This window comes from Polypterus senegalus, chromosome 14 (genome assembly GCF_016835505.1).
Source record: "Polypterus senegalus isolate Bchr_013 chromosome 14, ASM1683550v1, whole genome shotgun sequence".
NCBI classification, from domain to species: Eukaryota; Metazoa; Chordata; class Cladistia; order Polypteriformes; family Polypteridae; genus Polypterus; species Polypterus senegalus.
Genome location: NC_053167.1, coordinates 85,575,698 through 85,598,117, shown reverse-complemented (window position 1 = coordinate 85,598,117; position 22,420 = coordinate 85,575,698). Strand labels below are relative to the sequence as shown.

At 35.6% G+C, this 22,420-nt stretch overlaps 1 protein-coding gene across 2 annotated transcripts in view; it reads left to right on the top strand.

The window, feature by feature from the left end:
* pappa2 (pappalysin 2) overlaps positions 1-22,420 on the top strand; it is a 240,372-nt gene that overhangs the window by 162,046 nt on the left and 55,906 nt on the right. For both annotated transcript variants that reach the window (XM_039735653.1, XM_039735652.1), the window contains exons 17-20: positions 6,493-6,706; positions 7,802-7,970; positions 10,856-10,988; positions 11,245-11,354. In XM_039735653.1, coding sequence (XP_039591587.1) covers positions 6,493-6,706; positions 7,802-7,970; positions 10,856-10,988; positions 11,245-11,354 — 626 coding nt within the window. The remainder of the gene's footprint in view (positions 1-6,492; positions 6,707-7,801; positions 7,971-10,855; positions 10,989-11,244; positions 11,355-22,420) is intronic.

The following is a 22,420-nucleotide window of genomic DNA, read 5'->3' as shown; positions in this document are numbered from 1 at the left end:
CTCATTATTTCATCTTATCTGTTTCCCTCTTCACTGATGTTCCACATCTTCCTCAGTCCATTCTTCAGAAGTTGTTTTCCTGTGCATTAACAGTTCTTGTAAGGCTTTTAAAATTGTTTGTTAATAGTTATTTAAGCTGAATATAAGGGGCATGTGGTGTTTGTTATAACATGGTCTCTTTTCCATTTTAACTTTTAAGTGCAGCTTTTTCTACTTTTTTTTTGTTCCAGAAAGAAGAAGCAGAACACATTCATATATTTTTGTCAGTATTTTACACACAGGTCACTGTTGTCCTTAGCTTATTTCTCAGAGAAGCTTGTACAGTTGTAATACAGTTAATATGGTTTAACTTGTGTCTCATAACATAAAAAGAATACTTTAGAAGAATCAATCTAGCTTTGGTTAATAATGTATCAAATAATGCATCCCTATTTTACTACTTCACTAGTAAGAAATGCTATACTCACCCAATGGAGTTAGTAAGCCAGATGGCAACATTCTCATGCCTTTATTCTATTTTACAGTGCAATTATTGTCTGAGAAACTCTTGCGCGTATGCTGCTCTGTGTTCTTCAGTTAAAGAGCTCCTTCAGTGTGCAAAGGGCCTCTAAACAATTCACTTTTAGAATAAGTGTGGCATTATTTCCATCAAGTTCACCTCTAGGTAATCTTAGACAGACTTGAGAACGAGGCCTTTCAATGAAATTTTCAGATAAAAAAAAATGGAAGTCAGCCATCGATAAAATACACTATTTCTAAATGAATGTAAAACGTGGTCTAATGCAACTCCAAATGTAACATCATAGATGTTTTTCTCAACTCAATCTATTTAAAAGCTATCTGGGTCAAGACCCCAATTGTGTGCAATGCAGGCTGACACTTGTCCTCTGTTCGTTCTTTATTGAAATAAAATCTTTTTATATCGTTTGGACACTCATGGTTTTGTAGTAACACTTAATTCTCTATCAGGTCTTTTTGGGGGTAACACTTGATGGTACTTACTGTTTAATGAACTATCATTTTGTGATAGCTTAACCTTCATTACTAACCTTGCAGAACTATAAAAATCCTAAACTAAAACTACCAGTCTCAATGGGAGAAGAATGTCCTGTTTTACTTATGCTTAGAAAAGTTAAACTCACTTTATGCAGTGCAGTATGGTTCAAAAGTTCTTTCGTAACTGACAGGCATTAGGAATGTTGTCCCCAATTAATTTGACATTGTGAATGATTGCTAACATTATGGATATTTCAGTATCTTTGAATAATTACTTCATATTGAACCTCTTTATTTCTGTACTCTTTACACACGGAGGGAGAGGGGTCTCTTATCTGATTTGAATATCATTTGGTAATATGCCTTTTGCTGATTTATATACTGCGATGAAGTCCTTAAACCTAATAAAAAATACTGAATATGAATGAATGTGGATTTATACAATATATCCCCATATAGGCAATCACGTAGGAGGTAGGACTCATGATCAATAATTCATGCAGTCTCATTTCTGTTTTTATGAACATTCACTTACCAATCCTTCCAATCTCTGCAGTTTGTGCTCCCATACAACTAGCCATTTAAATGGGCCAGGTTTCAGATATCAATTTCCCCATGAAATGGTAATCACTAGCCAGTGCATCTTGCATCATCAAGGTATCCCAATCCTATTTGCCAGCAGAACCGTAGTGGACTTATATAGCCATTTCCCCTGCTAAGGCTCTGTAGACAGTAGGACTCCCTATCAATAATTAAAGTTATCTGAATAGGTGAGGTTTTATGTATCACTTTCCCCTCCATGTGATTGCTTATGATTGTATCCTGTGTAGGAGTATGTTCTATAAAGTTCCCAACGGCCATACTTGAGTAAAAGTAGAGAAACCCTTTTAGAAGAGTAAACTTATCCCTGTGAGAAAATTACTCAAGTAGTAGTTTTAAAGCATCTGATATCAAAAGTCCGAGTAAAATATGGGATCTCTCCCTGTTTTGTACATATAGTCAAAAAAGATATTCAAAGAAATTGCCTTTTGTTTTTTCTTCATCTTTTCAAATTATTCCATTATCTTTTTTGAGTTTTGATGCTCAGAATAATGTGAGTAAGATGAAGGCAACACACGTGACAGTATGAGTGAACCGCAGCATGTGAATGCACAAGTACACCTCCTGCAGCCGTGGAATCAGCCCCACTCTGTTAGGCAGACTGCCACAAGGACATCATCAGAGCACAGTGGCCATTATCTGTGGAAATAACTGACTGGCATTGCGTATCAACAACGTTCAGACCCGCCCCAAATATTCATCCATCCATCCATTATCCAACCCGCTATATCCTAACTACAGGGTCACAGGGGTCTGCTGGAGTCAATACCAGCCAACACAGGGCGCAAGGCAGGAAACAAACCCTGGGTAGGGCGCACATACACACACACACCAAGCACACACCAGGGACAATTTAGGATCGCCAATGCACCTAATATGCATGTCTTTGGACTGTGGGAGGAAACTGGAGCACCCAGAGGAAACCCCCACAGACACGGGAGAACATGCAGACTCCATGCAGGTTCAGTTGTCGTATTGATTCATGTGAGTGTGTACAAAATTATTAACCTGCAGTCACAGCCCGCTTTCACGTACAGTGATGTCCATTTTGTGTACTATTACCTTCATATCATTATACAGATAGTGATTAAGGGTTCTGCCAAAGTGCAGCCAGTTCATCATGGTACAGTATATATTAGTTCTAGTTTTTCAATCAGATTTTTCATTTCGCTACTTTTGATGAAATACATTTTGGACTGCTGTTGTATTTCATTTCAATCATGTGGTAATGTCATACAATGTACAATACATGATACATGGCCATATTTTGCTTTGGCTGTATTTTATTTTGCAAAATTTGGTACAATATTTTGTCTCATGTCTATTCAATTCTATATAACACCGCAGTGCAATGAACAATTCATCATTTTAATGAGTGAGCACTCTACAAAACCATATAAATTGTTAAACTGATTTTGCTCCACCACAATGACTTGCTTTAGGTGACTACCTACAGTATATACAGTCATTCATGCCAATGGATTAATTAAAAGCAAGTTCTTATGCTAACAGAATATCTCATTAGATGGCTTGACCATGTTTTTACTCTTTCAGTTCATTTTTTGTTTTCAATAGAATTATCTGTGAAAGACAACGAAGCTGAGGAATCTTAACTATCCCTGAAGTTTTAATGGTTTTTGATGTATTTCAATCTTGATAAACAGTATCAGAACAAAAACACAAAGTTTTGCCTCATTGTCTTATTTTTTTGCTGCACTATAAGATCATTTTATTTAGACTTTATGTTACAATTTAATGACTGCAAAGAGACTGTGCTCTTTAGAGTTGCCATTCAAATGAAGGGGCCCTCACTAAAATATTATACTCAGAATTTAAAGGGCTCTATAAAGATGTTAAAATGTGTAAAGAGTTATAGTTTGTGCTATTTAGGGGCTACGTTCAGATGTGAAGGTCTCCACTATGACATTGTTCTATTTATACTTTGAGATTGTGCTGTTAAGGGGTTAGACACAATCATAGAAGGCTGTGATATGAAATGATTCTCTTTATAACTTGAATGCGAATGTGGGAAGCTGTGATATGAGATTGTTCTATTTTGAATCTTTCAGAAAACTACTTCAAAAACAAAAGTGGTTCAACATTTAGGTGGACTTGTTATAAATTCAATTTGACATTCAGTGTAAGCTGCTATCTTAGTGATTGTATTTAAATCAGAGGGGAGGGTGCTAGTTTAACAGGGGTGCATACTTCCCCTACTTTAAGAAAGACCTAATCCATTCCTGAAAAGCATAACATAAAGTGATTTTAAATTCAAAGTTATCTCAAAGTGCTGTGCTATAATGACTAGAAAGATATACTCAGATGAATTTAAAATCTAAAACCTAGTATTGTGGAAAAAGTCTGATTTAGCATAAGCCACCCTAGTTCATACGAAATGGAACTATTTACTTGATGAGGTAAAAGCACATAAATAAACAAATAAACAAGAATAGTTGTGTCTAACATTTGAAATATTAAAATGTGTGCTTCAATTTAAATGTTTAAAGTCCAAATGTTCTCAATTGTAATAGAAATATGTTATATTTCACCCTCTTATAGGGGTAAAAAAATAATAATATATTCATAATAAATAAAATAGTCTAAAACAATACCCTACATGTTTATGTTTGAAATTTGACATTTTTAAACTTCTGGGAGTGGCTCTTAGAGGGCTAGATCCACCAGTAAAGGATTCAATATCAAAATTATTATCATATTCATGATTAGTAACCTCAATAATAGCATAAAACAACACTACACATGCCTATATTCACTATCCCCATTTTTCCCAACTTTGACCCCCTCAAATCCCATTAGGATGTGAACCCCTCAAGTCGTATGATCTGATATGCACAACGTCAAGTTCTTCTGATCATTTTTGCTGAAGGTATCCATTGGTTTACTATATCATCAAGGTATCATTTCTTGCATGATATATGGCCCAAAAATGGCCTAAAGTTCAAGTCTTTACAGCCAAACATAGATGGGAACCCTGAAAAGCTTGACATCTTGCATAACTGCATATTAAGACAAGTTAAACGGTATGTAATATGTGGTGGTTTTCTCATACTAGTGAGTCAGGAGGCTGCAAGAAAAAAGAAAAAGAAGTTATTTCAAATCATTTATAATTAATTCTTATGAACAAAATACTGGACAAGATTGTTTAGGTATGAACTTTGTGAGACAACTTTTAAGGCCATTTTATAATAGTACTAGCTCTGTAAGCCTTGTTCTGTAAAAAGCACGGAGTCCTAGAAAACTATTGAAATCAGGTAATTGAAAGGAACTGCTCTGGGCATCTCTCTCCTATGGGGTTTCATTTTGCTGATGTGCTTGCATTGTTTGTGCATTAGCGGCTAAGCGACTTTGTCTTTCTTTGGAGGTTTTGTTTTGCCGACATGCTTGCCTCGCTTGTGTATTAGCAGCGGGAGGACAAAAGGGATATCATTTTGCAGATGTGCTTGCCTCGTTTCCTGTATTAGTGGCTAAGCGAGTGACTCTTTCTTCGGAGGTTTCGGCCTCGCTTGTGCATCCTCGGCGGTGGAGCCCTTACCCCAACTCCACCTCTCACTTCCAGGCCAGACAAACAGACACTCACACTTCCACTCATAGACATTTATACTGTATATAAGATACTTTGTCTGTACAATGCAGTATGGTAGAGTAAATGCCTTCTCCTATTGCAAAACCACTAAGCTGCTTCAAAAGCATTGTTTCCCTGAAGAAATAAAAAATAAACTGATGAAATATGGTTCAGTTTCCCTTTTTTATCTAGTTGGCATGTCTTTCTTGTGCTTGGGCCAAATCCTTTTCAAAATCTAAGTTGTACGTTTCTAAGATATCTACAGGTGGATTACTGTTTGTCACCCATGTGGTGAATGTATGTGCTTTCATGTTTTATGTGCATCCTGTGAAGCACTGGTGTGCCATCTGCAGATGGGTCTTTTGATTCACTCAGTTGTTGTCAGGTTAGTCTCCTGTATTACTATATAAAAATTAATAAAAATAAATAAACAGACAAATGGATGGATGATTGTGTTTGCTGTATTTTAATTAGAACCCACTACATCGGCCTCCTAAACTTTCATGTCCCATTTCTTAAGAAACTATTAAAAATGCATTTTGGATTGTAAAATAATCTTGATGCTGTATTTGGGCTTTTTAAAGACATTGACTCCTGAACCACATCAGACAACACTTTAAGACTTGACTTCAGTCTTAAAAAATGAAACTGTTTTGCCAGCTGAGAAGAGTTTAGTATGACTGTTGAGTCTTTGAAGTGAGGCTGCCTTGGCCGTGTGAAGTAAGTGACTGTATACTACTCCACATGCCCTTCAAACAATCCGATACAGGGTGCCTGTTCAATTATTGCTTTCATTTTGATTGCCGCATGTGCTTCAGTGTTAACATGCACACACAGCAGTCTGAGAAGCACTTCTCATGTTTACAGTAAATCAAAAAGGGAACGCGAGAGAGAGAGAGAGGACCCCACGGTAAGTTTGGAATGCTGTGGTTTTCAGTAAAGTGACTCCAGATGTACCAGACTACCGTGTTTTGTTTTGTTTGTGATTTTCTAATTTTTTTTTTAATATTTCGTTTTATTGATAGTGAGCCACAGAAATAAACATGTGGATTGCTGATAAATGTAGTGACTTGTTTTTAGCAAATGATCCCACCTCTCCTTGACACCTTAGCCACCAAACACATTGCAGCCACTAAGTCATTCATTCTGCCCTCTTCCAAGTTCAAGACAACTTTTAAGTGAACAGATTGTGAGTGATGTTGAAATGCACTTTCTCTCTCTCTGATGTGGAGAGCAGCACATTTAGACATGAAGCCAGAGATAGCTACTGTTTTTCTGAATGTGCTGTTTTTTGTTTATGCATTTCTTGGCAGGAGGACGAAACTGGCTGGATTGTCTAGAAGACGGACTGTGGTCCTTTCCTGAAGCCTACTGCAAACTGGAATGCACCCTACCTCCGCTTGTTCCCAACGCAAAATTGATGGTGCCACGCTGTCAACAAGAAGGGCATAGTGTCGGGTCTATATGCCGTTATAAGTGTAACCCTGGGTATTATGTCACCGGCACACATAACAAGACACCAAGAAAGTGAGTTTTCAGTTTTCTGCATTGTGTAAACACGGCTTTTTACAGTTATTATGAAGGCTGGGACAGTGTGGTGTGTATTTGTAGCTTTCAAAAGTGCCACTGTAATCATTTTTGTAATTAACATTATTAAGTGCATGTCCACAACACCATCCATCCATTTCTTTAGCTTCTGTCTCCAGTAGAGGGGTCATGTAAAGGTGGAGGTTGCCATGGAAGGGTTGGGTGCAAAACAAGAAGCAACCTTGTATAGAACGTCAGTTCATCACAGGGCACAATCATGCACACATCGAATCAAAGAGTTCAGAGTGATCAGTTACGCTACTCATCATGCCCTTGGGATGTGGGAGGAGCACCCAGACAGAATTGCCATTTTAGGGGCCTTTTTGAAAATACTCATTTATTTAATGTCAATCACAATCACCAGCTGTTCACCTCACCAGTCAGTTTACATACAAAGTTTTGTGTTTTCATTATTTTGTGCATTTTAATAATGTATTATAGCATAACATTCTCAGATCTGGGCCATGGTGGGGTGAATCCTGTGATAGAAACATTAGGCACAAGATACACTCACATGGCATACTCATGTAATACACCCATACTCACGTAACATTAGTTTAGATTTACTAATCAACCGAGCACATACATCTTAAGGGATGGGAGAGGAAAACTGGAGAATGTGAAGAAAAAACTACACAGACAACAACTGGGTGCAGAGTTCACACCCAGGAGCTGGGTCTGCCAGGCAGCAATGCTAACTACTTTGCCATCTGTACATTTTGAGTAATAATTATATTTTACTGGTAACTGGCCCAATAGTCAGAGCCCTGTTTACAATTCCAGTTGTGGAGATTACATGTTTTCCTTGCGTTTAGCCTGTGTACGTTGGTTTTCGCTCACATTCCTAGTTAGGTAGTTTGCTGAGAAAGTCTGCCTTGCAATGGACTGACTCCTTCAGCCTTCTAGTGCAGGACTGATTCCTGTCATAGGTCCAGCTCTGACAGGAGGGTAAGCTCTGATTCTGTATACCCCCTTATTGGAGTAAGACAGTTCAGAAATGAATAAATTACAATTTATATTTTGTTTTGCTGTCAGGAAATTTCTGAAGATTGAATGTTTAGAAGGGGGCTACTGGGAGAAGGGTGGCTGCAGTCCTGTTCTCTGTCCTCCTCCTCCCCCTGTATTTGAGGGAATGTACACTTGTACCAATGGCCTGGAGTTTAACAGCCAGTGCACACTTGAGTGTCCTGATTCTGATGAAAGGGTGAGTACTAAATATGGAAGTTACAGATTTCTGTAAGTGCCTTCTTAAACAGAAATTGCAACAAATATATTGCTGCTTTTTTAATGTAACACGATTACAAACAAATGTAACAAATGATTCAATTATTATATTCAGTTTTAATTCTTTAATGTATCCAGCTTGAGCTGCACCATTGTATTTGTCAATGTGGCTTAAGTTAAAGTGCTTCCCACTTTACAGTAATCTCTGTATAGACACAGAACTATAGTGCACAAAAAATATAACAGACGTTATTCTCCCCATTAATCAAGGAGGGTTTTGAAAATTAAAAGAAAGTTATCGGATATGTGATGTTTAAAGGGGGAAGTAAGATTAAAAAATGCCAAGACACTTAATTCAAATTAAAGAACATTTTAGTTGATTCTCTCACTTAAAAAGAGCTTGCTCCTTCTCTGTTATGTTCAACACACAATAATTAAAATGACAACACATGCTTATTTAGTGTTAATAGCTTTTCGTTAACCATTATCAGATATAGCTATTAGCTTTCAATAAAAATGTGAAACCATAAGCCAATAGAACAAGAACAAAAATGTTTATACCCTATTATATTTGATATAATCATTGACTGCCTGCTGCTACAATACGAGACCTCACAGCTCCATGGCACAATAAAAGGGGCACGATCAAAGTCTAATTTCAGTATAAATGCATGAGGACACAATGGAAACAAAGTGAAAAATCAAGGTTTTTTTAGGAGTAATTTTACAATTTAATGAAACCTTTTAGTTAATAAAAGCAACTATTAACTGTATAACAACATATTATAAGCCTTTTAAACAAGGTGTAGAGCAATGAAAAGTGACAGTAACTTTAAGAGTATTATAATTTCTTAAAATAGAATACTTAATATAGTGTTTCTAGACTGTTAAAAGCTAGTTTGTAAAAGTGTAATCAATAAATCTTATGTATTAATTTAGCTGTAATTCTCTAAGAAAACAAAATATCAAGAAGAATTTTTTTGTTTTTTAGAAATTTAGAAAAGGTATTTTATATTCAAAAATCCAAACTACAGAGTTATAGTCTGCTTCTTCTGTTAATATGAAGACCGTCAGTGTTTTATTATAACAGTAATTTGCCTTCTAAATTTTGAATCAGAAGTAGGCATTGAATAAGGGAATATTTTTATGTATAAATCAAAGTGGATTTATGACAGTAAATGATTGTTGATTTATTGCTTTTCATGTTTATTTTCTGTTCTTATTTTAAATATTTTAACATGTACACCAGTCTGAGGGTTTAAATAAAACATGTGCAATACAAAAATATATCAAATTCAATTGAACATGGTTATTTATTCATATTTATTTTTTGAGAATATTTTAAAGGAAATAAAGAGTATTTTTCCCTGTTTTTGTCAAAATAATTCATTCACGTTAAAGCTGAGTGTGTATTTGGAACATACAAATGTGTACCTAGTATACAAATATGTGCCTAGTGGTTATAATGACTTAACACTGGCATCGGATCTAATGCCTGCTGATTGTCTGCTGTAACTATGTGCCGCAGGAAATTAGTAGATCAAAATTTTGTTGATGATTTTTTTTAAAAATGAGTAACTGTTTCTGTATAGACTCTAATACAGTATAATTACTGAATGCACTGATTAAATGACATATACAAGAAAATTCTGTCAACCTCCAGCAGTCTTTGACAGCTAAAAAATGGGAGAACATCATTGCTTAATATACATTAGTATTGCATTTTTTTAAACTGTTTTCATGATCAGTACATCATTATTTACAGATTGTTTTACTATTTTGCAGGTGTCATATTATAGATTCTCTAATATTGTAGCAAACATGGCTGTCCTATAGTCGGTTTACAACTGACAGTATATGTGCTTTTTGTTATTTTTTTATTCAAGGTAACCTGAAACATAAATACACACCCATTAGTTTAGAAGGTTAGAAACTTAAAATTCATAAATAAAAAAGAACTATCTTTAATGTAAATCACAAGCTTTATGTTAAGTTAAACTAAATGCATGAAAGCTAACAGTAGGAATAAACTAAACCAAACTTTAATTTTCAAAAACGCTGTACCTAGTGGTTATAATGGCTTAACACTGCCATCAGGTCTGATGCCTGCTTATTGACTTCTGTTCCCAAACTTTGAGAAATGCTGAACTCGTATGCCTTTCAGGAAGACAATGATGGAAACGTTCAAGACCAGACACAGGTGCAAATGAGAAGGTGCTGACTATAACCAATATACATGTTTCACCTAAAGTATAGAGTTTAATGGTAGTGAAATATACAAATGTTGAAATGTTCCTATAATACACTAAACGCAGCCCCTTAAACATCTTCAAAGAAGCACAATGATGTGTAATGTTTTTTCAAAAAATGCAATGCAATAAATGTGAATTCTCAGAAAAAAAACAGATAATGCAAAAAGAGGTGAACAAAACTAAAAAGTAAAAAACAGATTTAGTGAGATGCCGGAATTATCTTTGCATTAAAAACTTGTTGGGAATTAAAGTTGGCAGACAATGTAGTTGTTTGGAAACAAAGTTGGAAACTTCGTTCTTTATATTCCATTTTTCAGAAGGATTCACTTTTGTATAGTTTAATATTGTGTTATTACATATACAATAATGCATTATTGTTCATATACAATACCCACCAGGAACACTGTAAACAGATAAAAAAAATAGTTCATTGTGAACATGACTTTCATCCACAAGATGTTATGGTTAAATTTCAGATTCCATCTTGCATTTATCAATACTTGCAATAGTGCGTATATAGATTTTGAATGCATGATTTTGTCCTCCATTGGGTGGAGTTAACTTGATGAACACTGGGTGAATTTTTGAAATTTTGTTCTCTTTTTTTCCTTAGTATACTATTCTCTGCAGTAAAGAAGGTGCATGGACAGAGGAATTCAAATTGTGCACCACACTGCAAGGTTCTTGCTTGCCTCCAACTAATATTAATTTACTGGAGTACAATTGTGAAGAAGGGTACCATGTGGGTAAGAAAACAGCCCTCTTACTTTTCATAGAATTTATTTGATATAGCATGTCTTATATTTGGCTGGGAAAACTGAGTAACAGTAGTATATTGTTATTGTCACATGTGTTAATACAAGTTTAAAATTTGGAATACGAAATGAAAGAAGTAAAATCTGTCAGTGTTTCTTTTAACTGCTAGGCTTTTGCTAATTATGAAAGAAAAGTCTAAGAATTATCACTCAGTGTGTGCTTATCTCAATGCATATAACCTTCTAGGTGCTGTTTGCTACCCGTCTTGTGTTATTGCGCTTAATGACCCAGTAGTACTCCTCCATAACTTCACAGCTGATACAATCAAACATTGGATGGAACCAATCAAAACTGAGGTAAGAAATGAAGAATAAGATTAAGAAAAGACAAAAAATCAAGGGTGTAATGTCAATACAAAACTTACTTTATGATAATTATTATAGCTTTTACAGTGGCATTGTATAAAGTAGGAGAATATTGCGAAATATATAACAAGTGCCAATACAGGCTGTCGGGTAATTTGCCTTAGTGATGAAAATATCTGAAATGCCAGTGCCAGCCAGCCTGTGTCTGTGAAATATATTTAATTCATTAGTAAGAAATGACTATGTTGACTTACCAAAAATCATCTACTGAAGGTAAGCTAAACATTGTCAAGGCTGATTGTTAAAGAGGGCTGATGTAGAGTGGAAAACCAATACATGGCACAGCACTGACTTCTCTGCAGTTTCAACACATCTCCCTACTGCGCCTCTCCTGCGCCTAATTGTTAATATCAAGAAAAATGCTCTCATATGTGGACTACTTTTTAGGTCAGGTTCAACAATAATTATGTATAATTGCAAATATATGTTTAGTATTTTAAAGACATTTTAATATTAAACTGACTAAGGTAAAATCTAATGAAATTTTATTTTAAAAAATTTCTAAAGATCTTTTAATTTAAAAAGCATTCCAGTCCCCAGGATCTAACCACCCGTTTTTGCTCCAGCTGTCACTGATATTGCATTTTCAAAATAGCTTACTCAACTCTCTACAGCTGTTTGTAAAACTTAGTGGGTGTTTTATGTCATTACAGTAGAGTGTGCTTTTCCTGGCTACACAAACACTGTTTTCATTGTAACCAGTCGCTTACACAGAAGAGCTCGTTTCTGTGTCTTATCATTTAATGAGGCTTCTTGTTTCTTGATTACTGAGGATTTTGTATGCAAGCAAAGTTGGTGATTTGTTTTTTCTACTACTTTCAGGAAACCTGGATTAATTTAATTGTAGTGTATAGGACTCTATTGGATGTACCAACAATTTTCTCTCTATAGAATTTTACAATAAGAAAATGCGATAGTAAATAATGAGCTGTGCTGAGGAGTGGCTCATTCATTGCCTCTCATGACTGAGCCTGTTTAGTACACCATACTTACAATTTAGAAATTCAATTAGCCTCTGATTAAGACTGTGGCCACACTAAAACTCTTCAGGCAACCTATGTCTCTTCATGGACCAAATTGAGTGGTTCTGAACTATAAAATCATATCAAATTCTCAGTCTGAACTTAAAGGTGAAGTAAAGACTGAAGACTAATGCCACTTTTAAACTGCATGTTCATTCCCATTCTTTCTCCGTCTTGGAATCATTTGCAGATTTAAAGTGGAAACTTATCTTGTGTAATGGCTAGAACTCAGATAAATAGCACAAAATTGCAAAAAAAAAAAAAGAATGATCGTATAAGAAAAATGAAAATCTTGGCATTGAACAAATTGAGTAGAAAATAACAATACATAAACCTGTACGCTAAAACATCCATCCATCCATTTTCTAACCCGCTGAATCCGAACACAGGGTCACGGGGGTCTGCTGGAGCCAATCCCAGCCAACACAGGGCACAAGGCAGGAACCAATCCTGGGCAGGGTGCCAACCCACCGCAGGACACACACAAACACACCCACACACCAAGCACACACTAGGGCCAATTTAGAATCGCCAATCCACCTAACCTGCATGTCTTTGGACTGTGGGAGGAAACCGGAGCGCCCGGAGGAAACCCACGCAGACAACATGCAAACTCCACGCAGGGTTTCCTAACTGCGAGGCAGCAGCGCTACCACTGCGCCACCGTGCCGCCCCACACTAAAACAAAATTGTGTTAAATATCAAAAATTATTATAATCAAATAAAAGTCCCTGGACACTGAAGGAAAAACATATATAAATATAAATGAAAAACAAACAAAATGTTATAAATAAAAGTGAAACATAAAAATCTGGTTATAAATGGGTAGGTGAGTCAAAACAGCAAAAAATAATAATAGTGAAAAGAATTACTCTTATATGAACATATACAGTGAATTCACTTTTATCACATTTTGCTATGTTGCTGCCTTTTGTTAAAACTGTTTAAATTCATTTTCCCCCCATCAAGCAACATTCAATACCTCAGAATGACAAAGCAAAATTATATGATATTAGAAATTTTTTGATAATTTTTTCAGAAATTTTTTGCAAATTTGTTAAAAATATAACAATGAAATTTCACATTGACACAAGTATTCAGACTTTTTACTCAGTACTTACTATAGTTGAAGCCCCTTTGTCAGAGTCTCCTTGGGTATGACACAACAAGGATTTGCACACCTGCATTAGGGGACTTCTGCCATTTTTCTCTGCAGACCCCCTTAAGCTCCATCAGTTTGGATGGAGACAATTGGTGGACAACTATTTTCAGGTTTCTGAAAGGATCTTCATCTGGGCTCTAGTTGGGCAACTCAAGAACATTCTCAGAGCCACTGTTGATTCTTCTTTGTGCTTAGGATCATTGCCTTGTAGGGATTTAAAATGTTGGCACAGTCTGAGGCCCACATCGCTCTGGAGCAGGTTCCCATTAAGGATATTTCTGTATTTTGCTCCATTCTACTTTCCCTCAACTCTGACTAGTCTTTTAGTTCATGTTGCTGTGGGATTTTTTTGTAGCCTTCTCCAGATCTATGTCTCAATACAATGCTGACTCTAAACTCTGCAGCCAATTCCTTCAGCTTGGTTTTTGCTCCACCCTGGGATCTTATTAAGAAAGGTATGTGCCTTTTCTGATCAGTCCATGCAAATGAATTGACTACAGTTGGGCTGCAAACAAGGTACAGTATTGAAACATCTTAGTGATGGTTAATAGAATGGGATGCATCTGACCCAAATGCCACGTGTCATAGTAAGGGGTGTGAATATTTGTATCAATATGATAATTCACTTTTTTATTTTTAATAAATTTGCAAAAATATATAACATTCCATTTATGCTTCATCATTCTGGGGTACTAAATAAATTTTAAAAGATTTTAACACATTGCTGCAATAACAGTAAAATGTGAAAAAGGTAAAAGTGCCTGAATACTTTCTGAATCTGGTTTATAAAAATAAAAACTGAATGAAATTAAGGAGAAGTGACAAGCAGCAATTCCAAAAAAATATACAAAGGTAGAAACTCATTGTACTTCATGCATGAAAAGCAACAAAAGAGCAATGTAAACACAATTAAATACTGATACAGGAGAACATAAACACTGTATTGTGTCTAATGCATTCATGAGTTGCAGAAGCCAGAGCATCTACAAAACTGAATGGTCACAAGATGGAGTAACTCTCAAGAAAGCCATAATGTTCAGTGCAAAGAAAGTGACCAGTCTGAACAAATTAAGAGACTTTAAGAAAGTGAAAAATTAGCAAACATTAGTTAGAAGAATAATAATGAAAAAACAAATAACATAAAACTAACAAAATAACAAACACACAATTGTGTAGAACAAACATGCTGTTGGGAATATAGCAATATCAATACAACAGAAAATATTTCAGCTTATTATTTGCCAAATGTAGTACACCAGCACTTGAATATTTCGATGGTTTTAGTGGCTCTCCATTTCAAGTAGATTTATGGGAAAGCAGCCAGAGTATTTGTTCTGGGTAGTTTGACGTTGGTGCTGCAAAAATGAATAAATGGATTCTGAAGTTTACTCTAACACAGACAAAGTCAATATAATCTGGCCAGTTTACAAGCCTCGTGGAGTTTGAGGGACAGAATTTGAAACTTCATGTTTAGCCATTAGGTCACATGCTTCGTATTTCCTGATGAATTCCAAACAATTAAGGCAAAACAAATATAACTCTTGGTGTCAAAACTTGGTAGACTAACAAATTACAATTTACTACCTTAATATTTTCACTTGTAACTATAAATAGACTACAGACGATGACATGTTTATGTCTTTGGATTTAGCACAGGTTCACTTTTCGTCAGTTGTTTTTTTCTCTTGTTTAATTATAACGGTGTTGTTTTAGGTTTACCTCATTTAACCTTTTTGCTGCTCAAAAGCAGAATCTGAGAGGTATGATGCATAACAGTAATGTCAATCAAAGATGAAAAATTCCACCAGCTGACAGTGTTCAAAGTGCTAAACATAAGATCTAAGCATTTCATTTTAAGGGGATAAGTAGCCTATTGGGATGTATAGGAATAAAGACAAAAGAAAGAAATGCAATGTTTTCAGAGCTACCATTATGTGACCTTTCAGTTGTGCTAGAAAGCTACAGCCCTTCAAATCAAATAGTCTCCAGCAAAATTTCATAACATTTGTCATATTTCTGGCCTCCTAATACCCAGAAAGGGATAGCATTACTTCATAGTTAAGCAAAGTTTGCATCCAAGGCCCTTACCACCTCATGTTTGGAGAGCCCAGGGGAGAGTTCATTTATCGCCTCTGGGCATTCACTTTTTGACGAAAGACGTATGTTATAAATCAGTATTTTAAAATGAAAACAATAAACACTGAGCTGCAGATTAAGGGCTATTGGAAGCTTAAAGCCCCATGTGGGTTGTTTGATTACAAATGGCTGGCTTCCCGATCTGCAAGATATTGCTTTTGTTTAAACAGCTTTGTTAGTCTGTGATTGCGGTTTGTGTGGTTACAGTGAAAGAATGAGTATCAGGCAGCACAGGAACCTAGGCTTACAGCACTAGTAGTGTTGTACTGGTTTTAACATCTTTCTGCAGGTGCTCTTAGACATTAAACTTGTTTACACACTTTAGCAATATTAATAGTAGGAAGAATTTAGGTCTTTAAAGCAGCTTCCGAAGATATATATCTAAAACAAAGAAAAAACAAGAAATGTTAGAAGTTGTTTTAGTTAAAGAAGGTTAAATGGTCTGCTTGTTTTAGATGAGGCATGACATTTCTTCTCCAAGTATTATTGGATTGTGTACGCTGTCAAGAAATATTGCCCACACACTTTGAGTAATGCTCAATAAATTGTTCTGTTAAAAGTTCTCTGTTCACTGTAAAGCAGCATATTTACAATTCCATAATTATTACAAAAGAATTTAATTTTTAATGTACTTATTTCCCATGTAAACAATTGAGATTTAAGTTTTAGCCACTGTTAGCATTGCTGCCACACTACTATTTCAGAGTAAATATATCATGTAATTTGATTTATGCACAGTCTCCATGTGTATTTTTGATCCCAGTCCTTTTGTTGTGCAAATTATTAGAGGTTTTTCAAAATCTTAACATAATTATTAACTTGAATTACCCTTCATGGTGGCATTTGCATTATTCTGAATGGCTAACCATTCTGTTTTTTTTTTGTTTTTTGAGTCCTTCTTTGTAGCATGACAAACCTATACCATACCAGACAGATAATGCAGCCTGATCAGCTTGGTTTTCCCACAAAGCATGACGTAATGTTTAACCTCCTTAGTTTTAGTTTTACCCATGGGAAAACAAGCCAAAAACACTATTATGTGTAACAGAAGCATGCAAAAACTAAAACAACAACATAAATACACTAGGATAGGTAAAGTATGTCTTCAATCCACAGCTGTACTGATGCAGACACGTTCTTCGTGTGATCTGTTTTGAAACAGCCACCAATGTACATACTGACATTGCAATTGGGACAAGAGAAGCGTATTTCTTTGTGCACGTTTCTTATCATTTTTTTTTTCTGTTGCTTGCTCATGAGAGGTCAGAATGCCAGCACCTGATCCACATGATCAATGCCACCCACCGTGTTAATGTAGCCAACCACAGTGCAAGGCTCAGTGACTTCCACAGTTCCCTCAGATAAGAACATTTATAGTTGTTGCATTGGAACAGGGAACAGTGCTTAAGGAGGTAATATCTTTCTTGTCCTTCCATTTGAATGCAATTATTTTGTCAAGCCTACACCTTGGTGAAGCTTCATTCAGCCAAATTCAGCAGGCATATCAGAGCAGTTCAGTCATACAATGCTGCACGCATCAAGTTTCACTATCCAGATCAACATGACAAATTCACATTGACATTTACTTTCACTTGATTCAACTAATGGTTCCATTTCAGTTTGTTCTAAAACTGGATTTACAGCTTTTCATTTACACACCATTTTTTTGTTTCAAGGCTACACCCTACTAATGAATATTGATGAGCTACCATAAAGTGGCAGATAATATAGAAATATTTAGGATTTATTTGCAGCATGATGCTATTTTATTCACTAGATGGCAGCAAAATATTGTTCCAAGCATTATTCAGGCTTAACCCTGAATATCGGATTATAACTGTAGGGGTTAACCGTATTTACATAAAATTTCGAGCCTGTATCTCCAAGGAGGTTAATAACTGGTAATGAAATGTTTATAATTTATACCTGTTTGTTATATTATTTATTCAATTAAGGAAAAACTATTGTACTCTATCAACCTTCTACTCCCATGGGTTTTGAATTGTGCACAACTTTTTTTCAATTTGATAAAAAGCTGTTCAAACATTTATTTATTCATCCATTTATTACATCTGAGGGTTATTGGAAATGGGTCTAAACCATGGCAGCATTTTTCCGAAAGAAGGATCTAGCCTTGGATAGGGAATCAGTCCATCACATAGCCTAGCCACTCAAACCAAGCCAATATGAAATTATGAATCACTTTATCCAACATGTCTCTCTGATGGATAAAGAAACCCAAGTATCTGGAGAAAGTTCCCATTAACATATAAAGAATGAGTAACTCCACTGTAACTCCACATGTTCTTCTGAGCATGGTCACCTTAGTAATTTCAACTCAATAACAGAATAAGAAATTCCACCTTGGATTTCTAAAATGAAACCTACCACCTGCCCCATCTAAGTGAGTAAAAATCTCTATCTCTGTTCATTCAGTGCCCATATTTAAAATTTGCCATAGATCTATTGACTAGCACAGTTCATAATGTACAGAAGTATCTGTTGTAAGACAATGGCAAAGGTTCTCACACTTCGTTACTGTGTTGTCTCTATTACAATTTTATATTTTGCAGTGCTAAGTAAATCTGTACTTGGTTTTATTCTGAATGAAACCACATCAATTTCCTTCTCTTACAATTAAATTTAAACAAGTCAACAATACCCCACATTTTTGATGGTATTAGTGTTTTCTTTTAATTGTCACTTATTGTAATTTGCAAAATAAAATATATTTCCTTATATACTAAAAATTAGTACTATGTATACATACTATATATATATACTATGTGCATCATATCTATATATGAGACTCACATAATTACTCACTTATCAACAACATCTACATCAGTAGTTATCTTCTAAGAAAGGATATTTCAATTTATTAATAGTGGTAAATTAGGGGTAAACATTGCCCAAAATAATAATAATAAAAAAAAACTACCCCAAAATCTCCAAAAGTGCTTCACAGATGTGACTGAAATTTCATGATGTTATAAAAAAAAAGAATATTAGATGCCCTATGTTTTTTATTTGTTGATGTTTTTTGATAATAATGCTGAAGTGAGTGGGCTATTCATAGGCACAACATCCATTGTTGGCGTTATCAGTCCTTTTCAAGCTCCTGCTACAACACAAACCAGGAGCTACGGCATACCTTGGTCAAATTTAATGATTATGCAGCTCAGTAAAGGAGTCCACGGCAGATATAATTTAGAGAAGGTGGACATAGTTTATCATATTATTTCTTTTTCACCTGTTCTTTTATGTACAAAGCTTAAAACATTCAATTCATTGCATGTGCTATGTAAATGTGAAAACATCAGTACTATGATCCGGAAGTGACATCATTGGCTGCCCCAGAACTGGGTGGGATTTTCCAAGAATGGTCTGTAAGGAATTGAGAGAGAGAATTAGTGCACTCTGTCGCCCCCTGGTCAGGCATGGAATTACTGTACTATTATTCAGGCCATTTAGTTGTCACCTAATTGCACGTGTGTGACACAAGATTACAGATGAAAAATTTTCATTCAAATCTAAATGAAGCTATTTTTGTAAGATGTTCTAAAGGTAAAATTATATTCATACCCAAAATTCCCATTATTCCTACTAATTACCTGTTTGAATTTAAAAGTACTTGTATACAGTTTCCCATAAAATTGTGTTTTCTGTAAACCTTCAATAAAAGCTGAAGTCAGCCACTAGCAAAAGCAAGAATTGATCTATGAGAGGAATGTTTTACTGATGGGCAATTGTACGAGTATGTAGCATATTCCAGAGTAAGGAGCTACAGTTAACTATTAATAGTAAGGTAGATGTTAATAGTAAGGTAAAATATTGTATTATTTTAGTGCTTAGTAACTCTGATACATCCAATAAACTGAACAACTATAACCAAGGTCATTCTCTTAATAGACTTTAAAATATAAAATTAAAAATGCTATAATATTGAAAATATAAATAGAGAGACCTTTTTCAACATTATTTGCAGATTGTATCTCTCATGTTACAATGATAACTAGAAGTATGTGCATGAATAGCAGTGAACTGTTAAAAAGCAATCTAGAGAAGATATTGTACTTTAATCAAGTATTGAATGTTTACGTCTTCTGCTTTATGCACTTATTGGGAATATTAAAGAGTTTACACACGAGTATGACTTGTTCTTCTTGATGTTTTCTGATCAGCTTCTCTCTCTTTGTCTTCACTTTACTGTACTTTCCTCTGCAGTCTGACAACACCTTGATTATTATTAAAATATGTGAAATATAAAGTAATTATTGGAGTGTTTGTTGTGCATTAACTATTTATAATGCTTAATCTTGTAGAGTTTAAATTTATTAAAATAATTATTATAATATTTTATTTTGTACATTTTATGAAAATATTGTCCTAATTTCAAGTTGAATTAATTATTATTTATAGATTTGTATAAACAGAGATCTTGCCACAGACAGCAACAGTACTATTTATAATCGGCTAATGCTATGTACAGGGTGGGCCATTTATATGGATACACCTTAATAAAATGGGAATGGTTGGTGATATTAACTTCCTGTTTGTGGCACATTAGTATACAGTATGTGAGGGGGGAAACTTTTCAAGATGGGTGGTGACCATGGTGGCCATTTTGAAGTCGGCCATTTTGGATCCAACTTTTGTTTTTTCAATAGGAAGAGGGTCATGTGACACATCAGACTTATTGGGAATTTCACAAGAAAAACAATGGTGTGCTTGGTTTTAACGTAACTTTATTCTTTCATGAGTTATTTACAAGTTTCTCTTTGTTTACAGCCATTGACATGTCACAGAGGTTAACACGTGAGGAGCGGATAGAAATTGTGTTGATGTCTGGTGAACGCAGTAACCAGGTCATTGCAGCAGATTTCAATGCAAGACACCCTACGAGACCACCCATCTCCCATGCTACAGTTAGCAAACTGCTTGCTAAGTTTCGTGAAACTGGTTCAGTGTTGGATTTGCCAAAATGTGGACGCATGAAAACTGTCACTAATGAAGAAACATCAGTGGCTGTCCTAGCTTCATTCAGCAAGAGCCCACAGCGTAGCACTCACCGCATGTCACTGGAGAGTGGCATTAGTCGAACATCCCTTCGGCGGATATTAGCTACTCACAAATGGCACCCTTACAAACTCCAGCTACTGCAGCATCTCAACGAGGATGACCCAGATCGGCGCACTGAATTTGCAGAATGGGCAAAACAAAATTGGAACAGGACCCTCAGTTTACGCAGAAGATTTTGTTCAGTGATGAGGCAAACTTTTATGTGAAGGGTGAAGTTAAAAACAAAACCACCGCTATTGGTCTGACACTAACCCACATTGGATAGATCCCTCCAAGACTGTTGGAACAAAAAAATTGATGGTATGGTGTGGTATATGAGGTACAAAGATAGTGGGGCCATTCTTCATCAATGGAAACCTCAAGGCCACTGGATATGCGAAATTGCTACATGATGATGTGTTTCCCTCTTTATGCACTGAAGCTGGCACGTTCCCTGAGTTTTTCCAGCAAGATGGTGCACAACCATATTATGGGTGTCAGGTCCGAGCATTCCTAATTGAACAGTTTCCTGGAAAGTGGATTGGTCGTCGTGGGCCAGTTGAATGGCCCCCAAGGTCTCCCGATCAGACCCCCTTAGACTTTTATCTTTGGGGTCATCTGAAGGCAATTGTCTATGCTGTGAAGATACGAGATGTGCAGCACCTGAAACTACGGATACTGGAAGCCTGTGCTAGCATTTCTCCTGCGGAGTTGCTATCAGTGTGTGAAGAGTGGGAGAAGAGGGTTACATTGACAATCCAACACAATGGGCAGCACATTGAACACATTTTATAAGTGGTCAGAAACTTGTAAATAACTCATGAAAGAATAAAGTTACGTTAAAACCAAGCACACCATTGTTTTTCTTGTGAAATTCCCCAATAAGTTTGATGTGTCACATGACCCTCTTCCTATTGAAAAAACAAAAGTTGGATCCAAAATGGCCGACTTCAAAATGGCCACCATGGTCACCACCCATCTTGAAAAGTTTCCCCCCTCACATATACTAATGTGCCACAAACTGGAAGTTAATATCACCAACCATTTCCATTTTATTAAGGTGTATCCATATAAATGGCCCACCCTGTACACTGAACTTACTACAGTATACTGTATAGTTTGTGCATATAAAATGGTTATGCAGGAGTATGAGTGTATATCTTTCTTTCTGCCTGCTGGAGTTTTCTCAAAAGTGTAGTCACCAGTTCAACATAGGGTATTCTGCAAAGCATTAAAACCATCATTTCATCTGGGGAGTGGCATATACAGTACAGATAATAAATAAAAGATGGCATGTCACTCATGGCAGGTTAATGCTTCATGTCTCATGCAGGAACAATAGGCTCCAGCTTCCTCTTAGTCTTTCTAGGATCGATGGATATAAAGTTAAACGGAATTATAGATGAGTTTTTATTTATAAAATATACATACTGTATAAACATTCATTGGAATGTACTTGATGTAGCAAATTTCAGCAAAGTATTGTAATTTTAAATGAATCTCTGACAATATTCATGATTTTGCTACATGTTCATAGAGAAATGATTCTACGTAGTATATAACAGTAAATATCCAAATTAAAATGTAACTTTGATCTGATCGATGATGTTTTTTAA